At 35.7% G+C, this 24,162-nt stretch overlaps 3 protein-coding genes and 1 long non-coding RNA gene across 6 annotated transcripts; 2 read left to right on the top strand and 2 right to left on the bottom strand.

The window, feature by feature from the left end:
• Positions 1 to 708: 708 nt before the first annotated feature.
• On the bottom strand, positions 709 to 8,535 carry LOC140785927 (transcription initiation factor IIF subunit alpha). Of its 2 annotated transcripts, none has more exons than XM_073134034.1 (9): positions 8,257 to 8,535; positions 7,303 to 7,461; positions 6,443 to 6,594; positions 5,768 to 6,135; positions 5,278 to 5,393; positions 3,187 to 3,315; positions 2,607 to 2,825; positions 2,283 to 2,495; positions 709 to 1,009 (listed from the first exon to the last, which is right to left on the bottom strand). In XM_073134034.1, the coding sequence occupies exons 1-9, from the start codon at positions 8,425 to 8,427 to the stop codon at positions 920 to 922; spliced, it is 1,617 nt and encodes a 538-aa protein (XP_072990135.1). In that variant the 5' UTR covers positions 8,428 to 8,535; the 3' UTR covers positions 709 to 919. The 2 variants fall into 2 exon arrangements, with proteins under 2 accessions (XP_072990135.1, XP_072990136.1); XM_073134035.1 differs by having other exon boundaries at positions 2,622 to 2,825.
• A 2,052-nt stretch (positions 8,536 to 10,587) lies between these two features.
• On the top strand, positions 10,588 to 17,135 carry LOC140786497 (uncharacterized). 2 transcript variants are annotated; one of them, XR_012108646.1, is made up of 5 exons: positions 10,588 to 10,861; positions 11,377 to 11,501; positions 12,814 to 12,982; positions 13,563 to 16,842; positions 16,950 to 17,135. XR_012108646.1 is itself a non-coding variant. In XM_073134978.1 (4 exons), the coding sequence occupies exons 2-4, from the start codon at positions 11,388 to 11,390 to the stop codon at positions 16,772 to 16,774; spliced, it is 3,495 nt and encodes a 1,164-aa protein (XP_072991079.1). In that variant the 5' UTR covers positions 10,588 to 10,861; positions 11,377 to 11,387; the 3' UTR covers positions 16,775 to 17,135. The 2 variants fall into 2 exon arrangements, 1 of the variants encoding a protein (XP_072991079.1); XM_073134978.1 differs by having other exon boundaries at positions 13,563 to 17,135.
• Positions 17,136 to 17,528: 393 nt separating this feature from the next.
• LOC140787462 (mannan endo-1,4-beta-mannosidase 6-like) lies at positions 17,529 to 21,884 on the top strand. The gene is made up of 5 exons (XM_073136386.1): positions 17,529 to 18,029; positions 18,829 to 19,026; positions 20,530 to 20,652; positions 20,769 to 20,980; positions 21,100 to 21,884. The coding sequence occupies exons 1-5, from the start codon at positions 17,655 to 17,657 to the stop codon at positions 21,506 to 21,508; spliced, it is 1,317 nt and encodes a 438-aa protein (XP_072992487.1). The 5' UTR covers positions 17,529 to 17,654; the 3' UTR covers positions 21,509 to 21,884.
• An 826-nt stretch (positions 21,885 to 22,710) lies between these two features.
• Positions 22,711 to 24,101, bottom strand: LOC140787463 (uncharacterized). Its single transcript, XR_012108853.1, has 2 exons — positions 23,707 to 24,101; positions 22,711 to 23,607 (listed from the first exon to the last, which is right to left on the bottom strand). It is a non-coding gene; the product is annotated as an uncharacterized lncRNA (long non-coding RNA).
• Positions 24,102 to 24,162: the final 61 nt, after the last annotated feature.

Raw genomic sequence — 24,162 nt, 5'->3', positions numbered from 1 at the left:
ATAGTTCACGTTAAGTCGAGAAATCCTTAAATTGTTTGGATGAGCAACAATCTGACATTGAGTGCTTGAGAAAGAGGAGATATGTTTTCACCTTTCTTCTAGCCACTGCTCCCTAAAATAAAAATATTTAATGCTCTATATTATTTTTAGCTACAGTTCACTTCTGAAATATTTGTTTTCGTATTCTGAACTATAACTATTTATTCTAGAATAACACCTAAATATCATAATAACCTTGTTCTAGAATATAAATATTATTTATTAAAATTATATCTATCTTCTACCACTCACTAATCTAATTACTAATTTACTTTTAATATTTTAACCTACCTTTCATTAAATTAAAAAAATATTTATAGTAATTTTATATAAAAAATTCTATCTTTTTTTCACTTTATATCACATTAAAAATAATTATTGCATCCTTATTCTAAAATACAAGTAAATATAAAAATAATTATTATTTGAAATAAAAATTTTATTTTAAAAATAATAAAAAATATCTATTCTAAAATTGACCATATTAGTGAAATAAACAGGCTTAGAGTTTAGAAGCATATTGGGCTTCTAACATAGCAACGCAGTTATCATTAAGGAATTGAAATCATGATGATTACGAGAACCATCGCTGAATACTGAAACCCCTTAAAAGGGCAGCTGCTTCAGGTGGTGCAACCTGGGGGATAAAATTACAGTTCATGTAAAGTATTCCACATTAAATAGAACTGATATTATAAGACATTGAACGAGCTTACATTATCTTTCAAAATTCCAATAAGTTACAGAAGATATATATGGAAAAGAAAGCTAATTAATAGTTCCTGAGGTAATGAACAACAACAACAAAAAAACACTCACAACACTTAACCCTCATCTATTTGTTATTAGGGCTCAGAATTTAGCATTAAGTACATTCGGTTTATTTTTCTCTCAACACGACATAGTTATGACCATTCGTCTTCTGGATTTTAGATATCCTCCTCAGAATATCTGCAAAAGCAGACTTATCCTGCAAGAACATATGTGCATATATATTAGGCTCAGAATTATCATACTCAATTGCAAACTTAAGTAGAAGGCAAGAGACTATGCTATTGTGTGCATAGCATCTTTAAAGAACCCATGATCTACTAAGATAGTATAGCATGGAATTAAATAGTAACCAATCAGAAGGATATGCCAAAATTTGCTGAATCAATGATCAGCATCATTGTTGTTATCATCCAAACCTTTTCCAACACTATTAGATCAGGTAGAGCACAATCATAATTACCTTAGGAGAACTCTTTAAGAAGTAACATTGTTTTGCAAACGACTTCCAAACTGGAAGGAGAGGTGGTTTATGAATTGCGTAAGACCAGTCCACTGGCAGGGTACTACATGTTAATGGTTGCAATTCAAACTCGGTGCAATCGAAAGATGACCTCCAAAATTTTGTTAGATATTTGAAGGGTTTAGGTAGATTTTGATGTAATGTCTTTATTTATGAGGTAAGCCAAACTGCTGATTGCTTTTAATAAACCTAACGCAAGATAATTACTCGATTACAGATTTAAGAAGAATAAGTACAAAAAGTCACCAATCCCGGAGAATTCACTAACCGGGTTGTCGGAATCCACCAATGTTAGAATCCACCAACAAACACTCTCAAAATATTCACTCCCTAATAAAAGAGGATGACAAGCCTTTATATAGTCAAAACAAAATGAAAAACGAAAAAACGAAAATAGTCCTATAAGTCTAGTCAAACCCTCGTTAAATCATAGGGCCATGAGTGCAGCCCTCTTGTGCCTACAGAAATAAACGTGACGAATAGTAGTGTCCACACCAAAGCCATTAAGTCGATCTATATCAAACAGCTCATTAATTTCCTTGACATCTTGATACACAGCACCCATGTCCCATGCCAACTATTATTTTACTTATGAAGTTTTCTGTAACATGATCCCAGTTACAAATATACCCAACTATTTGCTGTATCCAGGTTCTTTTGATCTCATTTTTAGCCACTTCAAACCTCCTTATTAGATCCTCAGTGATTAAACCTATCTCCTTTTGAAAGACTCAGAAACTTGGATTGACACTGGTGACAAGCTAATTTGCAAAAGCAAACAGAATGGCAGAGATGCGACCCAGAGGAAGAATGGCCAACTGCTTATCTTTGGCTCTTTCATATATTTATAGGTTGTGTTTTTGTCATCAGAGGGTATGCAGAAATCAAGTCTAGAAAATAGAAATTCATATGAATTTCTATAATAATAGAAAGAAATGCAGCAGCCTACCTCCTGGGATTTTAGTCTAGCCTTGAATCTGGCAACTAAGTCCTGTGTTGTGACTGGAGCCACTGAAAGTAGAACAGTCCTGATTTCGTCCTCCGTAACAGGAGCTGCAGAAGGTGCCGTTCCAGTTCGAGTAGCTGTTGAAGCAGATGCTTTTGGGGGTACAGTTGATTTGGAGGAAGGAGTCTCGTCCTTCCCACCTGATGGTCTTGAGTCCTACACCAACAAAGAGCTTCGTAGTTCAAAAGGTAGCCTTGCCACACAGATAATCGAAAGTCTGATGTAAAGGAAAAATACAAAGTTGAAATATCAAAAGAGATGGCTTACGCTATCCATCTTCACCTTCTTTGAAGGTGCACCATTGGTAGGTTTCGCCTCATCATTTCCAGGTTTCCTCTTTCCCTTTGATGATTTGGATACAGATGGAGTACTACGAGCAGATCCAGATGGAGGTGCTGGCTTTGAGGGGCTGTTCTCTGTGGGTTCATCTTTGGGTGTTTCTTTTTGTTTTGGGGCAAGCACAGGAGATGTGCCGACTTCATCTTCCTACAAGCAAAGAACACAAAATTATGACTGAATTGAAATTTGCCATGATAATGGTAAATTATTGGCTCCAGAAAACCATACATTTCTATACATGCTTGCAGACATTAGTGATTACGAAGGTAGTTCGAATACATAGACAATCTATACATGTATAGATTGTTTCCAGAAAACAATCTATATATGCTCCAGAAAACCATATGAAGGTAGTTCGAAGTGATTATGAATGAATGTCCCAAACATAAAAGGTCCAAAAATGGACAGTCAGTATCACTTGCAAGAAAAACAACAAACAATTTTGGAATCTGACTTTTCAATAAATTACGTGAATATGAAAGTTATAAAAAGGTTCAACTGGAATTACATCGTCTTCATCATCGTCATCCTCAGCATCCGATTCATTTAGTCCAGCAGCTCGTCCAAGCAGCTTTTTCAATTCCTTTCCGGACTTACTCAGACCACCTTCTTCTTCTTCATCTTCATCCTCTTCATCCTGAGAGAAATGCAGCTCTTAAGTACATAACTACATATTAGCAATTTGCATAAGCAGATTCTTCAAAAAATCATAGAGAGATGCATAGACAAGAGCGATCAAATGAATAGAAGAAATGTAAATTGGACAAAGAGCTCTTATTCCAGATAGAATTAACTGTAGATGTGTAATTATCTCTTTTCTGATACCGGTTGTTAAACATAATAAAACCACCCAAAAACCTGGCAATTGAAATTTATCTAATGACCTATACAGATATAGGTTTCAAGTGACAAGTCTCTTTAGAAAGACTCCAGGTTTTCTTATAATAATCCCCATCCACGTGTCAGATATTTGAATCTATGTACAACACCAATGTCCAGTTCAACACTGATGTTTAATAGGCACAGCAAGACCAGCATGAAAAAATGTGATTAAATTGATATGCCTAACTGGAAGTAGAAGTCTTCTGATGTAACTTTTCACAATGTGACAGCGACATCATCTGTCATGCATTTTCAGAATTACAAGTTGATGTCAGACATCACGTATTGGGAGGGCATATAGAATGTCTGATTGGGAAGCACAGATACCCCAAAATGGGGTAAGTATCTGTATCCGATACGTATAGGATATGGATACGGGCAGAATTTAGATACATATCTGATACGTTTTCGAAGTATCCTGAATTTAAAAAATTAATATTTTTCTGTATACAAGGTGAATAGGGCTGGATACATTAGGGATACGTTTTGGATATATTTTGGATAATCGAGCGGGTTTAACATTAAGCTTATTAACTTACCCACCCGCTCTCCGTTCGTTCTCCCCTCTCTAAAATCTTATATGCCCTAGCTCTCCCTCTCTCTATCTCGATGACGCTACTCCCTTTCTTTCTCAACGACAACACTGCTCCCTCTCTCTCTCAACCACGTTGCCGCTCTCCGTTCTCTCCCTCCCTCTCAACGAACCAACCGACGATGGTATTTTCTGTTCATTTCTTCTCTCGACGAATTAGCTCTTTTTTCCTCAATTTCTTCTCAGTTTTTCTTCAATTTCTTTTCTGAATTTTCTTCATTTGATTCCTTCCACTTTTCCCTTTTCAAATTCTGTTCTAAGTCACGATCCTCAGTTTTTTTTTCTTTTTCTTTTCTCAATTTTTTCTCCATTATTCTCTAAATTTTTTTTTCATTGTGTAGATTTTCTTCTCTGCCTTATCTATAGTTTAATTAATTCTGATATGATCACTTAAGTATTACATGATTAAGTATGGTTATTTAATTTTGAATTTCTGATATGGTTACTTAAGTACTACAATTCTGAATTTCCAGATTTATTGCTATGACCTATGAGCCTATGGGTTGCTCATATTAAATGCAATGATATCTACTATTCTTATTTTGGTGCATTATTTGTTAAATGTTAATATATTCTTCGTCTAATTGTCTTTGATTCTATTACTCTCATTTTGCTCTTAAATGCTTATGTAGATAGATATATTGAAATATTGAATGCAATGTTATGTATAGATTGTCATTAGAATATAAATTTCTTTTTGCACATACACATGTATAGGCTATCATTAGAATATGATATTTTTATATAATTTTTTAATTGTCACATCCTAGATGTATCATATCCTGTTTTTTAAAAATTTGTCATATCCTCGTATCATTAGAATATAGATGTCTAACTTCGAAACTTAAGACAATTAAAATGTTGTTAATTTGTTTAATTGGGTCTAGATCATCTAATTTCACGGTAGATGCCCCATAACTAATTTGCAACAACTATAAATAAGCACATATAAGCATAAATATGCACATATATATAGTCTCGGCACACTATGATATCTATATGCATATATGCTTATATATAGTCAGATGAAGTGAGAAATTTGGACCACTTCTGATTATCAGTATCAGATATGTTAAGCACATTGAACACCTAAAATATTTCCACTCTAGGTATGTTTATGCATACCTGCTTAATTTCCGGCGGAGCAGGAATCTCAGGAGCTAAATCTTCCCGTTCCTCTGGATCATTGCCCACAGCTTCATCGTCATCAGTGAAGATTTCTTCATGCTCCCAGTCATCACCTATTGATGGGAAAATTCCAAGAAACATGTTGAGGACTAAGAAACAGGATCATCACATATTTAGATACTCAGAACAAGTGATTGCAGGAACACCTATTATCTAAATTTTGCATCTCAACATTCAATACTTGAAAAAGGCAAAGATAAATGTATCCACTTCTTATTTCTTATGAAATAATTACTGCATGTACTACTAAGTATAATGTGTATATCTCATTTAGATTCGTAGACCATTTAGCAAAAGTATATCAAGGATAAATCATGCAAAAAAAATATTCTAAACTGATATCTGATAAGTTTGCACAAAATGCACTAAAAGAAAGCATGGAATACAGTAGCTAAAGTATCCCATTATGTTGTTAACAACAACTGACCCTTTTCTATGTCATCGTCATCCAAATCAAGATCACCCCCTTTTCCACCTTCCTCATCATCATCAATTGGCTTTTTATTGAGTCCAAGCCTATTTTTCCTTGCTTCCTCTTCCTCCTCATCCTCCTCACCCTTATCAGAATTATCTCCATCTTCATTGCTTTTTCCTTTTTTAGTACGATTACCATCTGCCCCACCAACACTGATGTCTTCAGTCTTCTTTACTTCACCAAAAGCAGCAGCTCCATTAGTTGCTGCCTTCATCATCCATCTTTCATATCCAGTTGCATTATGCTTCCTCTTGTTCATTTTCTCCTCAGCTTCTTCTAAGGTCAATTGCTTGTACTGCGCAATTTTGCTGAAGTTGTACCTGCAAAGAAATTGCATTCACCTGAAATGTTCCCCTGATGAAGAATATTTGCAAAGTATTCAATACATAAATGAGAAAATGGAAGCATTAGCGATTGGACCGTGGGGAACAGCCTCATTTAAGATTATATCTATCTTTTTCATGAAAAATTCATTCAAGCGAACAAAATAACAAATTAAGTATCTATAATTCCCATTATATGTTAACACAAGATAATATAAAGATACAAGACAGAGTCAGGAATGAGAAGAGAAAATAATTGAAAGAAGAACATGAATCATCCAAAGCTAAAAGAACAAACGCATACCAGGAACCAGCAGGAATAGCAATGAACTCCTTCCCGTGCAACATTAGCAAATAGTATGTAGCAGTTGATGATTGTGATCCCTCGAGCTGGCCTTGAAACTGATGCTGCCCAGTCTCGTCTTCCAAAATCCATGGCCTATTTTTGTACTTCTCCTGTATGATTTCATTGGTGAACACATACTAGTTAATCAACAGAAGAACAATTGCAGAAAAAAGAGAGATATAGCATATGGTCAAAAAAAAGAACAATTCTTCCAAGAGTGAACAAGCTTGTAAGAGATATAGGAAGATCTTCAGACTAATACTTGCACCAGAAATGGTATGTTTTCATATTTAATTGCCTCCAAATTAATCCTACCCCAAAGACTAGCTTATTTTAGCTTTCCAACCTATAGGAATCCAAATACTAACTGACATAATCTGTCTTTAACTAAAATGTGTTATATTCGCTTATGCTCTATAATCTGTCTATAACTAAAATGTTTTTAACTAAAATGTGTTATACTCTAAAAATTGTCTAAGCCTATACAATGTATCAACACTATAGTATAGACGTACTACCAGAAGAAACTTAAGGGACTATTCAATTCACGAATATCTACAGTAGATAAAGAAAATTATTGCCGCTATGAGTCCCATGTAGGAATAAGATCCAACTACATGGGACTCCCAATTGTCATTTTTCCCTCAACTGTCTAAAAAGAACATCTTGATAAGGTTGTTATAGTAATTTGCTATAACAAGCTATGAAACTAACCAGAATGTATTCACTAGCGTTTGTCTATTAACAGTTCACATGTGAGTTTATGACATTCATCAAATTTTTAGTTTTACATAATGATGGTAATAATAGGCAGATACCCGCAAAGCATCAGTGACTTGTCGTCCTTGAAGGCCTTCCTTGTGAAGAGACCATTTATTCTCTGCACTCTTCTTCTTCGAAAAAGGTGGCAAGCCAGTGACAAATCTAGCAATAGAGAAGGCCTTGTCTGCACTAGTGCTTGCCCGGACATTATACTCCTGAGAAAGAAACTTATTTTAACGCAATGATGTGAGACAAATAGCAATCTAATCTAAAGAAAAGTTCGAAAGGGCCAAAAATCCAAAACCTTGGCCAAACTCAATTAAATAAAAAAAGAATTAGACCAAAAACATAGGGACTAATAAGATGAAACAGAGACAAATGGATAAAACGAACTTTGCATAAAAATTTGCATAAAGCCCTTACCTAACTTCAGAAGAAGCACTGCTAGACCTCGTAGGTTAAGAAGTCCATCTCCAAAGAGAACTAACTAACAGTACAGCAATCCTTAAAAAGGGCATTTATCAAGTTAAAAAAAAAAATCTTCTTTCTCAAAAGAAAGCAACGGTAAGAATTTTGTTAAGCCCTTCTCCGGAAAATTCCTCCTGTATCATGTCACTATAATAAAAAAGGAACAAACCAAATACAGAGCCAACAATTGTTTTATTTAAAAATGACTAAAATCGACAGACTCACTAAAATAAGGGTTGGGCAAGGGTTTTAATGACCAGAGCAAGTATAACAATCTTTACGTACGAACTACTGAACTCCTTTTTATCCAATAATCGCTGATTTATTTCTTCCCCGACCACCAGTATTTGATTTCCAAAACCCTACATTGACGACAGAGATAGATATAGAGAGATAAGAGATCCGACAACGATGATTTCTCCTGCTCTTACTTCCCGAAACCCTAGCCTAAGTGAGAGACAAATCGTCGGGACTTTGGGAATTGGAGAAGAACAATTCGAGATTGGGGGAGAGAGAGTGTGAGAGAGAGAGAGAGATCTGACCCTGATGAGATTGGTGATGGGAGCGCCGCAGAGAAGGCATCGAGCGCGGTTGTGAGCCATGGATTTGCCGCAAGAGAGGCAAAGGGTTGTGTGCTTGCAGTTGCTCCCGTAGAGATCCGACGTCGATCCGCAACCCTCGCACGAGGGTTTCAGCACGAGATCCGTGCTCATCTCCTCTTCTTCTAGTCGAGCAACCAACGAAAGATGAAGGCGGAGGAAAGAGAGGGGCCAGAGAACCGAGGAGCTCTCGAACGAGGTAATTGGATATTTATATAGAGGCCAAGCGAAGTGAAAACGGATCCGGGTCTATATGATATTGGTCCGAATTAAGAGAACTCAAATAAAGGAAAAATTAGAAGGATTAGGACAACAACAACAAAACAGTACATTATAAAAGTACATTTTAGATTTTGTGGGTCGGCCCACTTTAAGTTTTTCTTTTATATATATATATATATTTTTTTTTTTTCCCTCAACTATATTTTCAATTCATTGAAAAGAGAGAAGTGTATGAATTTAATACTAACTTTTTTTAAGTAAATTTCTATTATTTTGTTAGTTTTACTTTGGGAAGACGTTTACAATAATAAATATTTACTAACTCTCTCACATATTTTAATATAATACATAAAAATAATTACTCCGAATTACCCTAATTTTTTAAAATATATTATTAAATCACTTTTTCTCGAAAAGACACAAATAGTAATAAATAATAACTAAGAATTCCATAAATTAACTATAATCTACACCAGTAACACTATAAACTAAGTAAAATAAATAGGAAATTCATGTTGGCATTAACAATCTAATTGTAAGAATAATGAATATAGTAAATAAATAAATTAAACAAATTATATAATATAAAATTTTGCATAGTTGAGTTTAATGTTAAACGCTATTTTTTAAAACTAATTTATCATCCACATGTTGTTTCTAGAGTAGTGGATATTGATATTTTATGATACAAAGACTATTTACAAATGAAAGAACATGTTATTTGAGTGCTATGTCGAACTAAAATAGTGCACAAATTCATAGTAGGCTAACATTAATTGTTTTAGCTTCCGACCTATCATGTGAACTTGATCCTACATATTTGAACCGAGACAAGTTAAGCCGGACGTCATTTACCCACAAAATAAATATATCTAAAGCCTATGAAAAATTTGATGCTTATATACTTTACGAATATTTCTCAAATATACAATGTAATATTAAACTCACTTATCTTTATTTTTCATTATCATAATAGTCATCTTATATTCATAGATTTAAATAAATAAATATATAATATTAAAATACTCTTCGAGCTCTTTTAATTCTATTATTAATTTATTATTAATAATGTATGAACCCGACTTAAATTTGGCTCAAACTTTATAAAAATATTAATATTTAAATACATGATATTTCTAACCATTTTTAAAATATTAGTGTTCAATAATTATAAATTACATAATAAACCTACAAAATAGAATACACAAGATTTTAATAACTATAGATTACGTAATAAAACAGAAAATACTAATACTTAAAACTATAAAATTATTATAGAATACAAGTACCTATAAGTAAGATGTATCGTATTTAATATACTTAATAAATGATTTATACAAGAAAATAGTATATAAAAAAAACTCATTGTGCGAAAAAAAGAATATGTAAAATACGTTTAACTTATAACATTAGTTTTTTAATGCAAAAACCCAATATAACTAAATAAAATATAAGTTATTAATAAAATGGAAATGTATTACCAGGCAAAAAATTAAAAAAATAAACATACCCGAGGTACATGCCAACAAAACTCATAATTAAAAATAGAGGTAATACAATTAGAGAAAGCTGGTTTAATTTGTTAGGCTAACTAAGCCCGATTAGCCTTACGGTAAAGTTTATTTTATTATAAAGGCACTATAAATTGTAGTTCAAGAATTTTTTACCAACTCACTGCAGTGAAAATAATTCAAACTATTTTTAAGATTACAATAATTTTTTTAGCTCAATAAATCGTTATCTCATGTAGTAATTCTAACTCAATTAATCATTAGATCGACATGCTAAAAGAGTGATTAATAAACTGCTCTTTCAAACAATAATTTATTGTAAAGATAAATAGATGGAGAGAGAGAAAATTAGAGAGTAATTTTCTAATTGTTTTTATTTACGATTTGCTTTAAAAAATTATAATAGCTTGGGAAATAGTTCGAATAGCTAAGTAACGCGAGAATTATTTTTCTATACAAACATACTTTCGAGGGTAAAAATGTAAACTTACATTTCTTTAGGAGTGCCCAAGGAACGGGCCGGCCCAAAGCCTGGAACGAAGCCTCCCCTTTTTTTTTTTAATCTTATTATTGAAAATTCCAATTTCCAACCATCTCGATCTCTCGTTCTCTTTCCCTCACGCGGGTCTCCGACCCTTTTTGTGACCCAACTCCTCTCAATCGCGAACTCCTCCCCTCGCCGATCATCATTTAGATCGTCTCTTCGATCCCCGTCTCGATCTCCCTCCTTTTGATCTGTCGATTACTCACTCACCCGGTCATCTCTTCTTGTTCCGGAATCATAGTTAGATCCTTAAAGAAACCTATAAAGCAAGGCAAGTACTTGATTTTTTTTAAAAAAATCTCTTTTGCAATTTTTTTTTTTCAGTAAATAAGTTACAGAGGTAGATCTCTATTTGTTTTAAACCGGCATGACATATGGTAATTGCATTTATTTATCTAGGCATAAGTAAGCCCAAAGGTTTAGCTGCTAATTTTACTAAAGATTGTATTGTGTTGATTTACTTTGTTGGATAATTTTATGTAATGAAACCAGTGACTAAAGTGATTTAAGTTTCAAGTTGCTCAATTGGGTGTGCAGGAGTAAGATTATTAGGGTAGTTTTATGGGATTTCCTCTTATGAACTGTGGAATAGCTGAGTGCAGAAGAGAATGTATTCTTGGATTCAATGGCATAGAGTATCAAGAAGGATAAAGATATTTTAAGATAAAATCGTGCGTTCATCGCAAAATTTGCTTTAGATCATATATGAGAAACACTAATTTTGGTGTTGTTTGTTAAAAGTTTCTCCTTGTTCTTAATTCCTTTTTGTATCTGTTCATATTCTAGAAGCTAGGACGATGTTGGAGAAGATTGGCTTGCCACCCAAGCCATCAATGCGAGGGGGTAATTGGGTAGTTGATGCATCCCACTGCCAAGGCTGTTCTTCACAATTCACCTTTATCAATAGAAAGGTATATTCTTCATATCAGTTTGTGCCATGTTCTGGTTTCTTTATTTTTCTTCTCTTAAAAATTATTGAAATATAGTGTTTCGGTAACAGAAAGTATTGGATTCTGAGCTCTGTGATGATTTCATCAATAGATATTTATGCTGTTTATCTGTGTGAATAACAGAAAAGGCACAACATGTTGAGACCATGTGAAGTCTTGATACTGCTTCTAAACAAAAGTCATTTATCTTCTGTCTCTATCTATTTTCTTTATATTTGTGACTATGCTTGTTCAACAATGACAATGCAGTAGTGTGATCCAGCTACTATCATTGGTAGGTACATTTGACCATCAATGCCAAAGTTGTTTTTTTTTTCTTTCTAAAATCTGCCCTGTTTCGTTTCGTTGACACAAAGTCCTAAACTATCCCCCAATATATCAAAGCTCAGGTATCCTAATGTATATACAATATGCATCATCTAAACCTTTGACCAAAACAAAGTATATTATGAACATCAATGCCAAAGTTACCAGAATGGGTTGTATAATTCTTTTTTATATATAGGAATCTTCATGTTACCAGTTAGACTGAGAATTTTTAAAATTTTTTTTTGATTTAGTCGCATATGGATGATAACAAGAGAGTAAGGAAACATAGAGGGTTAAATGAGTTGTCGACATTTTGAGACTCACTAATTAGGTTTACAAGCTTACTCTAATGGATTATTATCATATGCTATTATCGGTGCACTTCAATGGATTTTTTTTTTCTTTCTGAATGATGATAATTAGTAGCATACATTGTCTTCAGCTAACCCAAGAATGATTCCTGCTTATCTATATAGATATATTTTTCTAATATGATTGCTGGTTTTTAACAATGAATCATACTGATGGAATTTCTTTCATCTGAATTTTTAGAAGCTAATGAAGATAACATTTATTGATCTTGCTGTTCAACCCATTAGTCTTTACCATATTATTGTCCTATTAGTTTGCTTCTCTCTTACCTCCAAAGTCCTTGACTTTTGAATCTGTCAGAAATACCCAGTGAAGGCTTCATATTGTCTGATGAAATTTACATGGAACTGTATTTTCTTCTACAATTTTACAGCTTAATTGTCAACAATAAAGAATAAGTTGTGGGACCTGCCTGTTCTTCTGTTACATCTCTCATAATGGATATCATTATATATTTTGCGCGTCAACCAACCATCTTTGTGATCTTCATAGATTCTACTCATAGGATTTAATTAGAGATGTTATTACTGTATAAACTTTCCATTTGGAAAGAATTTTTATTTATGATAATTATTTTATTTTCTTGTTATAGCATCACTGTCGCAGATGTGGAGGTTTGTTTTGCAACACTTGCACCCAGCAGAGGATGACATTACGTGGTCAAGGTGACTCAGCTGTTCGAATATGTGATCCTTGTAAAAAGATTGAGGAAGCAGCACGCTTTGAATTGAGATACGGACACAAAAGTCGAGCTACAAAAGGTTAATTCCTTGCTCTCTTTCCTTATAATGTCTAAGTATTCTAACTTTTAGATTTTTAACATATAAGAAAACCTTATGATACTTTTCATATTTGTCCTCAGTGAATTACATGTTTCAGTTAATTATAAATCATGAAGAATTCCTTAAAGGACATACATGATGAAATATGATTGGGGATTCAGTATCATCTGCAATAAGATATCTGGTTTTTAGTTGAATTTATGATATACAAAATTAGTTATCTGTGTAATTATTCTTTGCTAGAATAATGAAGCATTTAGCTTAGAACCTAAGACTCCTTTCATATGTATTCAGGATCTCATTAGGTGGGTTAATTTTCTATTAGAATTCTAATTGTTGCATCTAATAGTTGCCCTCAGGCATTTTCAACAGAGTAAGCATAAGAAAAAAGGGTTTGATAATAGAACTGTAACACATTCTTACTGAAACTGACTTGTAGAAGTTACTATGTCTTTGGAGTTTGGAACAAAACTTCTTATTCATCTGAAAATAAGAAAATTGCGTACATATGTAAAATGAACAGATTTCTTATTTAGTTATTTTATATTACTCTGTACAGTTAATCCAAGAATTGCTTCGAAGCAAGAGGAAGACATTCTAGATCAGATTCTAGGAGCTGATGGGAAGCAACCGCTGACTGGAAAAGAATCACCAGGCAGTGCAGTTTTGGATCTTTACAATTTTGGGAGTGCTGCTTCTAGTTCAAATTTGGAAGGCTCCACCACCCTTGGCACAGAGGGAGATATTTCTAGGGGCATCTCTCTCGAAATGCACAAAAGCACTGTAAATGATATTGGTTCAAGCAATCCAGAGGAATTGCGTGAACAAGCAGTGGAGGAGAAGAGAAGGTATAAAATTCTAAAGGCAGAAGGGAAATCTGAGGAAGCACTTCAAGCTTTTAAGCGTGGTAAAGAACTCGAGAGGCAAGCTGGAGCTTTAGAGATTGCATTAAGAAAGAGCCGGCGTATGGCCTCGAGGGCTTCTAATTTAAGTGCTACAATTGGTGCCCAGAAAATAGATGAGTGTGAAGAACCCAGCAATAAAAAGAAGTTACCTGTAAAAAAAGTTAAAGAAGAAAAGGCTGACCTTACCTCTGAACTTAGAGAACTGGGATGGTCTGATGTAGATATTCATGATGCTGACCTAAAGCCATCAAAACAGAGCTTAGAGGGTGAGCTGTCAAATCTTCTTGGTGAGAGTACTCAAAAATCATCTCAAGGTAGGAAGACAGGTGTTATTGATAACTCCCAGGTTATTGCTCACAAGAAAAAGGCTCTCTTGTTGAAGAGAGAAGGAAAGCTTACTGAAGCAAAGGAAGAGCTGAAGAGAGCTAAAATTTTAGAAAAGCAACTAGAAGAACAGGATATTTTGGGTGAAGCAGAAGACTCCGATGATGAGCTGTCTGCTTTAATTCGTAGTATGGATAATGATAAACAAGATGATTTACTATTAGACGAACGGCATAAAGCAGGTGTTGATTTTGATCCAATTTTGTTTGTCCCGGATGATCACAACATTGATGGAAATTTTGAGGTGACAGATGATGATATGAATGACCCAGAGTTGGCTGCTGCCTTGAAATCATTTGGTTGGACTGAAGAAGATGATGAGCAACCTGAGAGACATGCAATGCCATGTCCACCATTGGATGAAACAGCAGTGCAGAACCAAGTGCTTGCCCTAAAAAAGGAGGCTCTCATCCAAAAGCGGGCTGGTAACGTTTCTGAGGCAATGTCACTGCTTAAGAAAGCAAAACTACTTGAAAGAGAGGTGGAAAGCATGCAATCTGACGCCAAGGTCTTCAGGCCCAAACTTAAGCCACAAAACCCACCACTTGAAGTTTCTGCAGATTCAGTGGGACAAAGAACTGATGAAGGAATCGCTGCAGAAATGAAGAAATCATATGTTAAATCGCCACCAAAGAGTAAGCTAATGATTCAGAGAGAGCTTCTGGCTTTAAAAAAGAAGGCACTTACTTTGAGAAGGGAAGGGAGGTTAGATGAGGCAGAGGAAGAACTAAAGAGAGGCAAGCTTCTTGAGGAGCAATTGGAAGAATTGGAAAATGCACCTAAAAGGGCTGTAGCCAAGGGAGGCAGGAAAAATGTGGAGTCGTCTCCTGAATATGAAGAGGATTTTGAAACTCTAGAACTTCGTGAGGAAGGATCAGAAGCTGATGTAACAGATCAAGACATGCAGGATCCAGCTTTGCTTTCAGTCTTGAAGAATTTGGGATGGAATGATCATGATGCTGCATCTGTTAGCAAGACAGATGAAACCTCCAAACAATCTAACAGGCAACCTACTCATGAGAATCCTGTTTCTGTAGTTCCTTGGAAGGTCGCAAAGAGTAAAGGTGAGGTTCAGAAGGAATTGCTGGCATTGAAAAGGAAGGCCCTTACCTTGAGACGCCAAGGGAAATCTGAGGAAGCTGAGGAAGAACTGGAAAAGGCAAAGGCCTTGGAGAAACAAATGGCAAATATGGAAGTTTTGACTAATGCCAACCCTATGGAGGACTTGCATGGTTTTGGACTTCCACAAAAGAACTCTGATAATCAGAAAGCTGCGATTAGAGTCCAAGACAGTGATTCAGTTCGTCTGCCACCTATAGTGAACAAAACACAGGAGGAGTCATCGCCACTGGATGTGGATGCTTCAAAGATGATAACTAGCACAACAAATGCTCCAACAGTATCCTCTGGGTCAGTTCCTGAAGTATCACAAGTTGGATTGCATACTTCAGGAAATCCAGGTCTTATAGCTGAAGAAAGTTATCGAGAACATTTTTCCATCTTACCTCAATCAAGCCAATCTTCCGACCTGTTTGGTTATTTGGCGGCGAGTGCTGGAAAAAGAAAGTCATCTGCAGAGGAATTTGTGCACATAGAAAATCAACCAGGAGTTCAAACTAATATCAGAGAAAGCAATAGCAATGAAATTGATGTGTTTCTTCGCGTAGCTCCAGATTCCCAGATGATGCAGCAAAAGGAAATCATTGTAGCTACGACAGAGACTACTGTAGGAGACGAAGAGAAATTAACACATGGAAACAGTACTCTTAAAGATGAAATACTAACTCATAAAAGGAAAGCTGTGGCCCTCAAGAGAGAAGGGAAGTTGGCAGAAGCGCGAGAGGAATTGAAGCAGGCGAAGCTCCTAGAAAAGCGTCTTGAAGATGGTCAACAAACCAGTGTAGGTAGTAGAGATGCCTCAGCTTCACCCTCTGGCAGCACTAATATCATGCAACAGAGCAAATCCAACCAATCTCAAAAACCTCAAAAACCACTTTCTGGTCGAGAGCGTTTTAAAATTCAACAGGAGTCTCTCTCCCACAAACGTAATGCTCTGAAGCTGCGCAGAGAAGGAAAGATCGCAGAGGCAGAGGCTGAGTTTGAATTGGCCAAGGCACTGGAGGACCAATTAGAAGAATCTGATACCACCCAAGGTTCTGCTTCCAATATGTCTGTTGGCAAATCGGAAGCAGTAGATGATGGACTTGTGGAGGATCTGCTTGATCCGCAACTTATGTCTGCCCTCAAATCCATTGGTTGGCAAGATTCCGATCTTAACGCACAACCTCCCAGGAAAGCAGAACCTAAGCAAAAAATCAACGAGTCTGGAAACCCACATGTTGAGAAAATGAATCTTGAGGAGCAGATTAAAGCCGAGAAGCTTCGAGCACTGAACTTGAGGAAGGAAGGCAAGCAAGCAGAGGCTTTGGAAGCTCTTCGTGCAGCAAAACGTCTGGAGAAGAAGCTGGTGTCGTTAAATTAGTGATTGTAGATTGAAGTCATCGACACTTGAACACGCCAGAACAACAAACAAACAACATGGATAACCTGGTACTGTGAATATATGTTGAGTTGATTCACGATTGAGGGTCATTTGGATAACTGTACTGATTCCAATTCAAGTCCCAGTTTGGAATAAGCCTCAATTTCTTTTGCAGGTTGGAATGTTACAGTCCATATCATTGTGATTTGCTGGGACAATTTCAGGTTTATAAGTGCTTCCAAATTTTTTATCTTGTAAAATCTCAGTTGTAAGTTATTGTGGACTGGTAAAGTATGAACCTTGAAGATTATCGGCACTTTAATGTGCTAATTTCTGAAAGAAAAAAAAAAACAAAATCCAACATCGTATCTTTTTCAGTAGCTTTTCTACTCTCAAATGGGAATCAAACATTCTTACGTATGATTCTCTAATGTGTAGCTAAAATTTCTTCTCACCTTTCTTTCTACGTGCTGCTGCACCGACAATACAAGGCAAACCCCATGGCGTCCTCCGCAGCGACACCTGTAATTGTAGAACGGATCATCCAGCATCTGGACCCCACTAACCTACCAATGACGTGGCGTAAATCAACTCAAGTTCTTTTCATGGTCCATCTGTCCTGTGCTTTTACTCCACATACATAAACTTCCACTCTTTCGCATATAATGCCCTTTTATAGTAACAGAAATGGACAAAAGGACACTTCCATTCGGCTTTTTATTGTTAATTGTTAAAATAATTAACAATCATTGTTATTTGTAAATATGAGAACTTTGAAGGAGATTTATGCACACAAAAGAAGAAAAAAAAAAAAAAAAAAACCCAAAGTCTTTTCTCTCAATTTTCTGAGGGAGGGGGTGGGGGAGAGGAGAGAAAAGTTATGGAGCGAAGAGTGTACACTCTCTGCGGCCTACTCCTCCTCATCACTGTCGGATATCTGAACTGGTACTCCTCCAGCTCTGGATCCAATGGTGGAGGAGGGATCAAGATCCCAATTCCATGGCTCCAGCCTCGGATGGGCTTCGTTGGCCGGAACTCGACCCGGTTCGTCGACCTCGACGACGGCTCTCCGGTTTATATCAACGGCTGGAACTCGTATTGGCTTCTCTCCTCCGGATCCAAGGATTGGGTCTCTGAGATGCTTCGCCGAGGTCGAGAGATGGGCATGACCGTGTGCCGCACTTGGGCATTCAGCGATGGCGGGCCTGATGCTCTCCAGATCTCCCCTGGCCGCTTCGATGAGCACGTCTTCGAGGTCAATTCAGTGATGCATTTGATTCGTTCTTCTCGTATTTGGTTTCTGGAGTGAAATTGGTGATGGGTTTTGCTTTATTTTGAGTTCCTTGTCGTGGATTGGTATGAAGTTGAGAACTTGGACAGGATTACTCGATTGTGAATTGGCCTTTTGACTGGGAACATTTGTCTTTCTCTTTCTTGTTAAGCTAAATCGACGATGAGTTTTTGCGTTATTTTAAGATTCGCGTGTTGTTTTGCTATAAAGTAAAGTTGATTTTAATCTGAAATCCTCTGCTGGCAATTTTTATTCATTACATTAAAATGCTTTAAGTTTTCACTGGAAGAGATCTCGAATTGCTTTGAGTCGAAATTGCTGGTTATGATAGAAAGAGTGTAATTTCCTTCTAAATGAAAATATTAACCGAATTTAGTGCTTAGCTGGGAGAAAACTCTAATGGGTCGTGTAATATTGTGGTATAATTTACTTTTAAAGTTTTTGGGAAGTAGTTTAGTTTTAATTGACAAATGTGAAATGCACCATATCTATTGCCACGAAAGCTAGACATATCATTAATCCAGCTGCTTCATAGATTATATTCAAAAGAATTACATTGGATCTAGTCATAACTTGGATGCAAAATGTGCTTGATTCTATTAGTAGTTGTTATGTCCTAGAGAGCTTGTGATACTCGACATATGAAAATATTGTGTTTGGCCATGTCCATCAACACTTTAGCCAGCTTTGCAAACTTTTTAAGAAGAATATTATCTCTTTTGGGTATGCAACTAATTTCTCGGTCATCTCCATTTGGTATCAGGCATTGGATTTTGTAATCTATGAAGCAAGGCGAAATCATATAAGGTTGATTCTCTGTCTTGTAAACAATCTCAATGCATTTGGTGGGAAGGCTCAATATGTTAGATGGGCACAAGCAGCTGGTGAGAATGTGACAACCTCATCAGATTCATTTTTCTCAAATCCAACCATAAAGGGCTATTATAAAAATTACATAAAGGTATGATGGTAAACTATATGAACGTTTAGCTTGCAGCATCATTTCCAGCATTCTCAATATGTTAGACTCAATCTGAATCAATATAAAACATGTGTGTGTGTGTGTGTTTGTGTGCGCGCATGCGTGACTCGGTCTTGCCAGGTTGCTTTGTGAAGATTTACTAATAAAGAAATAATCCTCTTATTCTGTATCTATATATGTGTGACTTCCATTACAATATACTTGATATATTGTAATCTACATTATTCTTGAATATCTAATGGCAGCATTGATTAGTTCTGCCAGGACCGTGATGTAAGCCAGTGTTGTTTATAGACAGAATTGAAAATTCATCAGTAATATCCTCTATGTTTCTGTAAGATGAATGGTTGTATGTGTTAAAAAAAAGTAGATATTTTGAGTAGAAAAATAAGGTTGACCTTTATATACTATTCAGCCTTTCAACGACTTAACACTATTAGTGAAAAGGTTCACTATTGTGGTTTTTTTAATTTTTTTTTAGAAAAATACCATGGCGGAGGTTATGGGTTCTATTTTCCTCATAAACATTGATGTTGATATTTGATGAATTTTTCATCCGAATGTTATATACGCATGATTTGAATTTGTTATGGCTAATTTATGGGGAAGGTTAGCCAAATTGTACAATCTATATATCAAGGACTGATTTATCTAACCTATAGTCTACAGGTTTGTGATCAATAAAAAAATTGATACATCAAAATGAAGATCAGGTATCTTTTTAGTAGCAACTAACCTATTTTCCTTTTTTGGTGCTTTTATGCAGTGTCCAAAGAACACTAGTCTTACCAGAATTGTCATAGAAGCTATTAATATTGTTGTTCCATGGTATTACAAAGATTTTAAAGTATCAGCTGGGCTCAAACCATTTCAGTTTATTCTGAATCTGAAGTATACTTACTTTTAGGGGGGGTTTTGGCTTATTTGTTCAAAGCACAATTAGTGGAAGAGTTGTTTGTAATGGCAAATGATACACTCATTCAGATTCGTGAAATGTGATGAATAAGGTTGGGCTTTGGCCTGCCGAAGGGAGAATGCGTGATTCAGGCTATAAACTTCAATATGGTCCAAAATTTGATGTTTGACTCATTATTTCTAACTGCTTACCTCATATAGCATCTAAAGAAAGACAACATGGTTTTGTATTATTTTTTGTTTCTTCGCTTTCTTATTTTGTATATGTCTTAGAAGACTTCAACTTAAAGGTGAAATTTGTGCTATATCAAAACTTAAGGTTGTATGATGGTCCATGCCATTTGACCCACAGGACTCAAATTTCTAAAATCATTGAAGTGTCAAATGTGTAGTAGATTCCTCATCTAACTAACTCAAAACTTAAGGTTGTATGATGGTCCATGCCATTTGACCCACAGGACTCAAATTTCTAAAATCATTGAAGTGTCAAATGTGTAGTAGATTCCTCATCTAACTAACTGATATCTTCTTCTTTTTTCTATCTCTATTCTTATAATGAAATTACAGGCAATTTTAACTAGAAGAAATTCTTACAGTGGAGTCAGATATTTTGATGAACCTGCTATCTTTGCTTGGGAGCTCATCAATGAACCTCGATGTGTGTCTAACTCATCCGCTCCTCATCTTCAGGTAACAGAATAATTTGTATCCTTTTGCCTTACTCCCAGTATCTATTTCTTAACCCCTTAGCATTTGGAGTTAATAAATTTGTAAAGGAGATCAGGTGATATACTCTTTTCAAACAGGCTTGGATAACTGAAATGGCTTCTTACATCAAGACTTGGGACAAAAATCACCTTGTCACTGTTGGACTTGAAGGGTTTTATGGGCCTCAAAGAACTGAAAGATTAAATATCAACCCGGGAGAGTGGGCAGCGTCACTCTGCTCAGATTTTACACAGAATTCAGCGGTTGAGCATATTGACTTTGCCTCAGTACATGCATATCCAGATAGCTGGTCAGTGTTTTGAGTTGGTTCTTTTCAAATTCTTACTTCTTCTGTTTTGCGTATATTCTAACATTAGCTGTCTATACATTTGGACTATCAAGAAATTGACTTTGCTGCTTTCTTTCTAGGATCCCACGTGCAAGCCTGGAAGAGAAGATCAGATATCTTTCAAGTTGGGTGGATTCTCATGTAAATGATAGTGAGCATGTTCTGAGAAAACCAGTCCTGTTCTCTGAGGTTGGTTTTCATCGAATTGTCAAGAAAAATGAGACCTATGATAGAGATATTCTGCTGAAGATAGTTTATGATAAAGTCTATGAGTCAGCCAAGAAAGAGCAAGCAGGAGCAGGAGCTCTTATTTGGCAATTGATGGTTGAAGGAATGCAAACATATCACGATGACTTCTCGCTGGTAGCACGGCAGCACTCTCCCACATACAAGTTGATAATACAACAGTCCTGTCGATTGCAGAAGTTATTCAGAAAAGAAGCAAAAACAAGTATTAAAGCAGAGGGGCCATGTTCAAAACTACACTGAGGACTTGTTCGTTAGACACGGAGCACAAAAGAAGACTAAATTTTGCTCTTGATTGAGGACTCCATTGAAGATGAAAACAGCGATGGATGCATGTATATATGCAACACTTCCATTGAAATACTTGCAAGAAATTTTCTATTCTGTGTGCAGCTTGACAGATTTTTCAGGCAATCTGCGGAGTTACACGTGAAGACCCATTTATAGCAAGAAGTGTAGTTATTCAACCAATATGTATAATTTGATTTCTTGTTCTTTTTTTCTTTTAATCTGTTGGTAAATATGGTACTTGGTTCAGTTGTGCAGTGATCTTTTTGAGATTCTACACATTCTTGATATTTGACAATTGATTTGTTATGATCAAGAAATCGTTTCATCAGTTCTTTGTTCATTAGACCAATTAATTGTACATGCAAAATTGCTTGAAGGTCATTTTTAATGGCTTTGGAGATACTTATGATTCTTGTAGATGGTAAGGAGATATCTTCATCAGTTAAATTCGAGTAAATAGTACTCGCATATGAAACTTAAGGTAATGCAGACAGGTTCATATATGTTAAAGAATGATGGTTGCCTATCTAGATTGAATTAAAAAAATCATCAGGTGTAGCAAAGATTAAGACGGCGTTTAAAGAGCACCTGGATGAAGAGATTAACTCTTTATATTATCTTGGACATGCAGGTTTACACTTAATTGTAAACCCTTCTGAGATTTATTTAAATAAATTAACGCTACGTGTTACTAAAGGCATATATATTTCATGTTAAATTGTATGCGTAATCAATTGGACAAACCGAGAGCAAATCCAGGTGGAATCAATTAATGTCAGTAAATACTCTTCTGACAACATTGATGATCATGAGATCCTCAGCATGGGCAACTGTTTTTTTTAATGTTTATTTCAACCATATTTGGAAGACAGTCATCTGGAAGTCGAGTAATAAATAGATAGATTCAGTTCAGTCGCTTGTCAGGTCAGATTCATATCATAGCCTTGTTTAATCTGCAACATTTAAAAAAAATAAATAAAAGGAACTATCCTTCTATTTGAGAAATTTGTGAGTACTTTTTTTACTTTCTTTATTAAGGAAATAATTATTTCCAAGACTTCTCTAATCAAGCTTCTTTGTCACTAATGACAACACAAATAATAATAGCTTGACAAAATATATACGAAGATGAATCATTCTAAAAGTATGTACCATAATCAAAATTAATCAATAGTAAATATAATTAGGAAATTAATTGCACAAACATTAGCTTAATCTCAGGAATAAGAAGTAAAAAAGTTAAATAAAAGTGTCATATCTTTAAAAAAGTCATACCTTAAGACTTTTTGGGATGGCATCAGACATACTAATAAAATGTAGTTAAAAAAATGATTCTCCTAGATCATATCATTTCCTTCTCAAGATGCACAGTTGCCAGTTGGACATTTTATTGTCACCAATCTTGGGAGTGAAGAGCATGCAAGCATATACTTGGTCCTTGAGAGTCCTCACTCAGTATCAAAACCTCCTCACAAAGAAAACAAAAAAGAGGAAGGAAAAAAATATCAACAATCATTAAAAGCCTTGACTATGTTCTTCAGATCAAGTTCATACACAGACAAGTGATCAAGATGCTTCATCTGCAGCTGTTCCATATTTCATATCTTTCCCTTTAAACTCAAACATAAGTATGTGTCATTATGTTGGTCATTCATCACCCAGATACACATGCAGCTCTATGCATATATATACACCAAAAAAAAAAGGAAGTTAAAAATCACTTATAAATAAAGAAAGGAGAAGAACAATAGAAAGTTAACCTGGTAGAATGAAGAAGATCTCACACTTATATAATAACTCATTTTGAGTTTACCCATGTTTTCCCACAGCTTTCTTGAGCTTAGGCAAGCTCTCTTCTTTTCTTCTTCTTTTTTTTCGTTCTTTTAATCTCAAGTTCAAGAAAGCTGTGGAAAAATATGAGGCAACCCACCTATCCACCTTCATAGAGCCTGCAGCCATGACCACTTTGAGCACCCAAGAAGCTTCAACCCACTAACCACTCAAGAAACTTCAGTGTCATTCGAACTTCACAAGGCAAACCTAAAACCTTCCTGCATATATATATAGATGAAGAAGGGATGCAAAAGTTATGGAAGCAAAACCCTAGCACTGTTTTGAGCCCCCCAGCTGCATGCCTAAACCCTACCCACCTCTTATTAACCCTGCATCATTTTATGGTAGAGATCAACCCCCAAGGGGTTTAAAAAAAAAAGGGAAGAGGAAAAGGGCCTCTGGAGAAACCCTAGAAATAGACAAGAGGCAGGCGGTAGATGGTACGTGGTCTGGGAACAGTGGACTGGAGTGGATTTAACAAAAGGGTGGGGGGGAAAAGGCTGCCATGAACCATGTTGCTAGGTCAAGCATGGCATGGGCTTCCATGTGGTGATGGCCAAAGTCTATGAGATGTGGGTCACTGTGCATGGCTGCAGGTCTCAGTCTCCCAGACTATAAACCTAAAAGCTTATTTTGGGGTTTCCAGTGCCCTTCATCATGGAGGAGGAGACATGAGGATCACCTTTGGGGGGGCTGAAGGGGATTGTTTGCTTGCTGGATGTTTTGGATTTGAGTGTAGATGTATAGGTCATTGTTGGGCATGGATTTTATCA

Source organism: Typha latifolia, chromosome 4 (genome assembly GCF_019914945.1).
Source record: "Typha latifolia isolate L0001 chromosome 4, TyphaL0001v2, whole genome shotgun sequence".
NCBI lineage: Eukaryota > Viridiplantae > Streptophyta > Magnoliopsida > Poales > Typhaceae > Typha > Typha latifolia.
The sequence above is the reverse complement of the archived record's forward strand: the minus strand, read 5'-3'. Positions and strand labels throughout refer to the sequence as shown.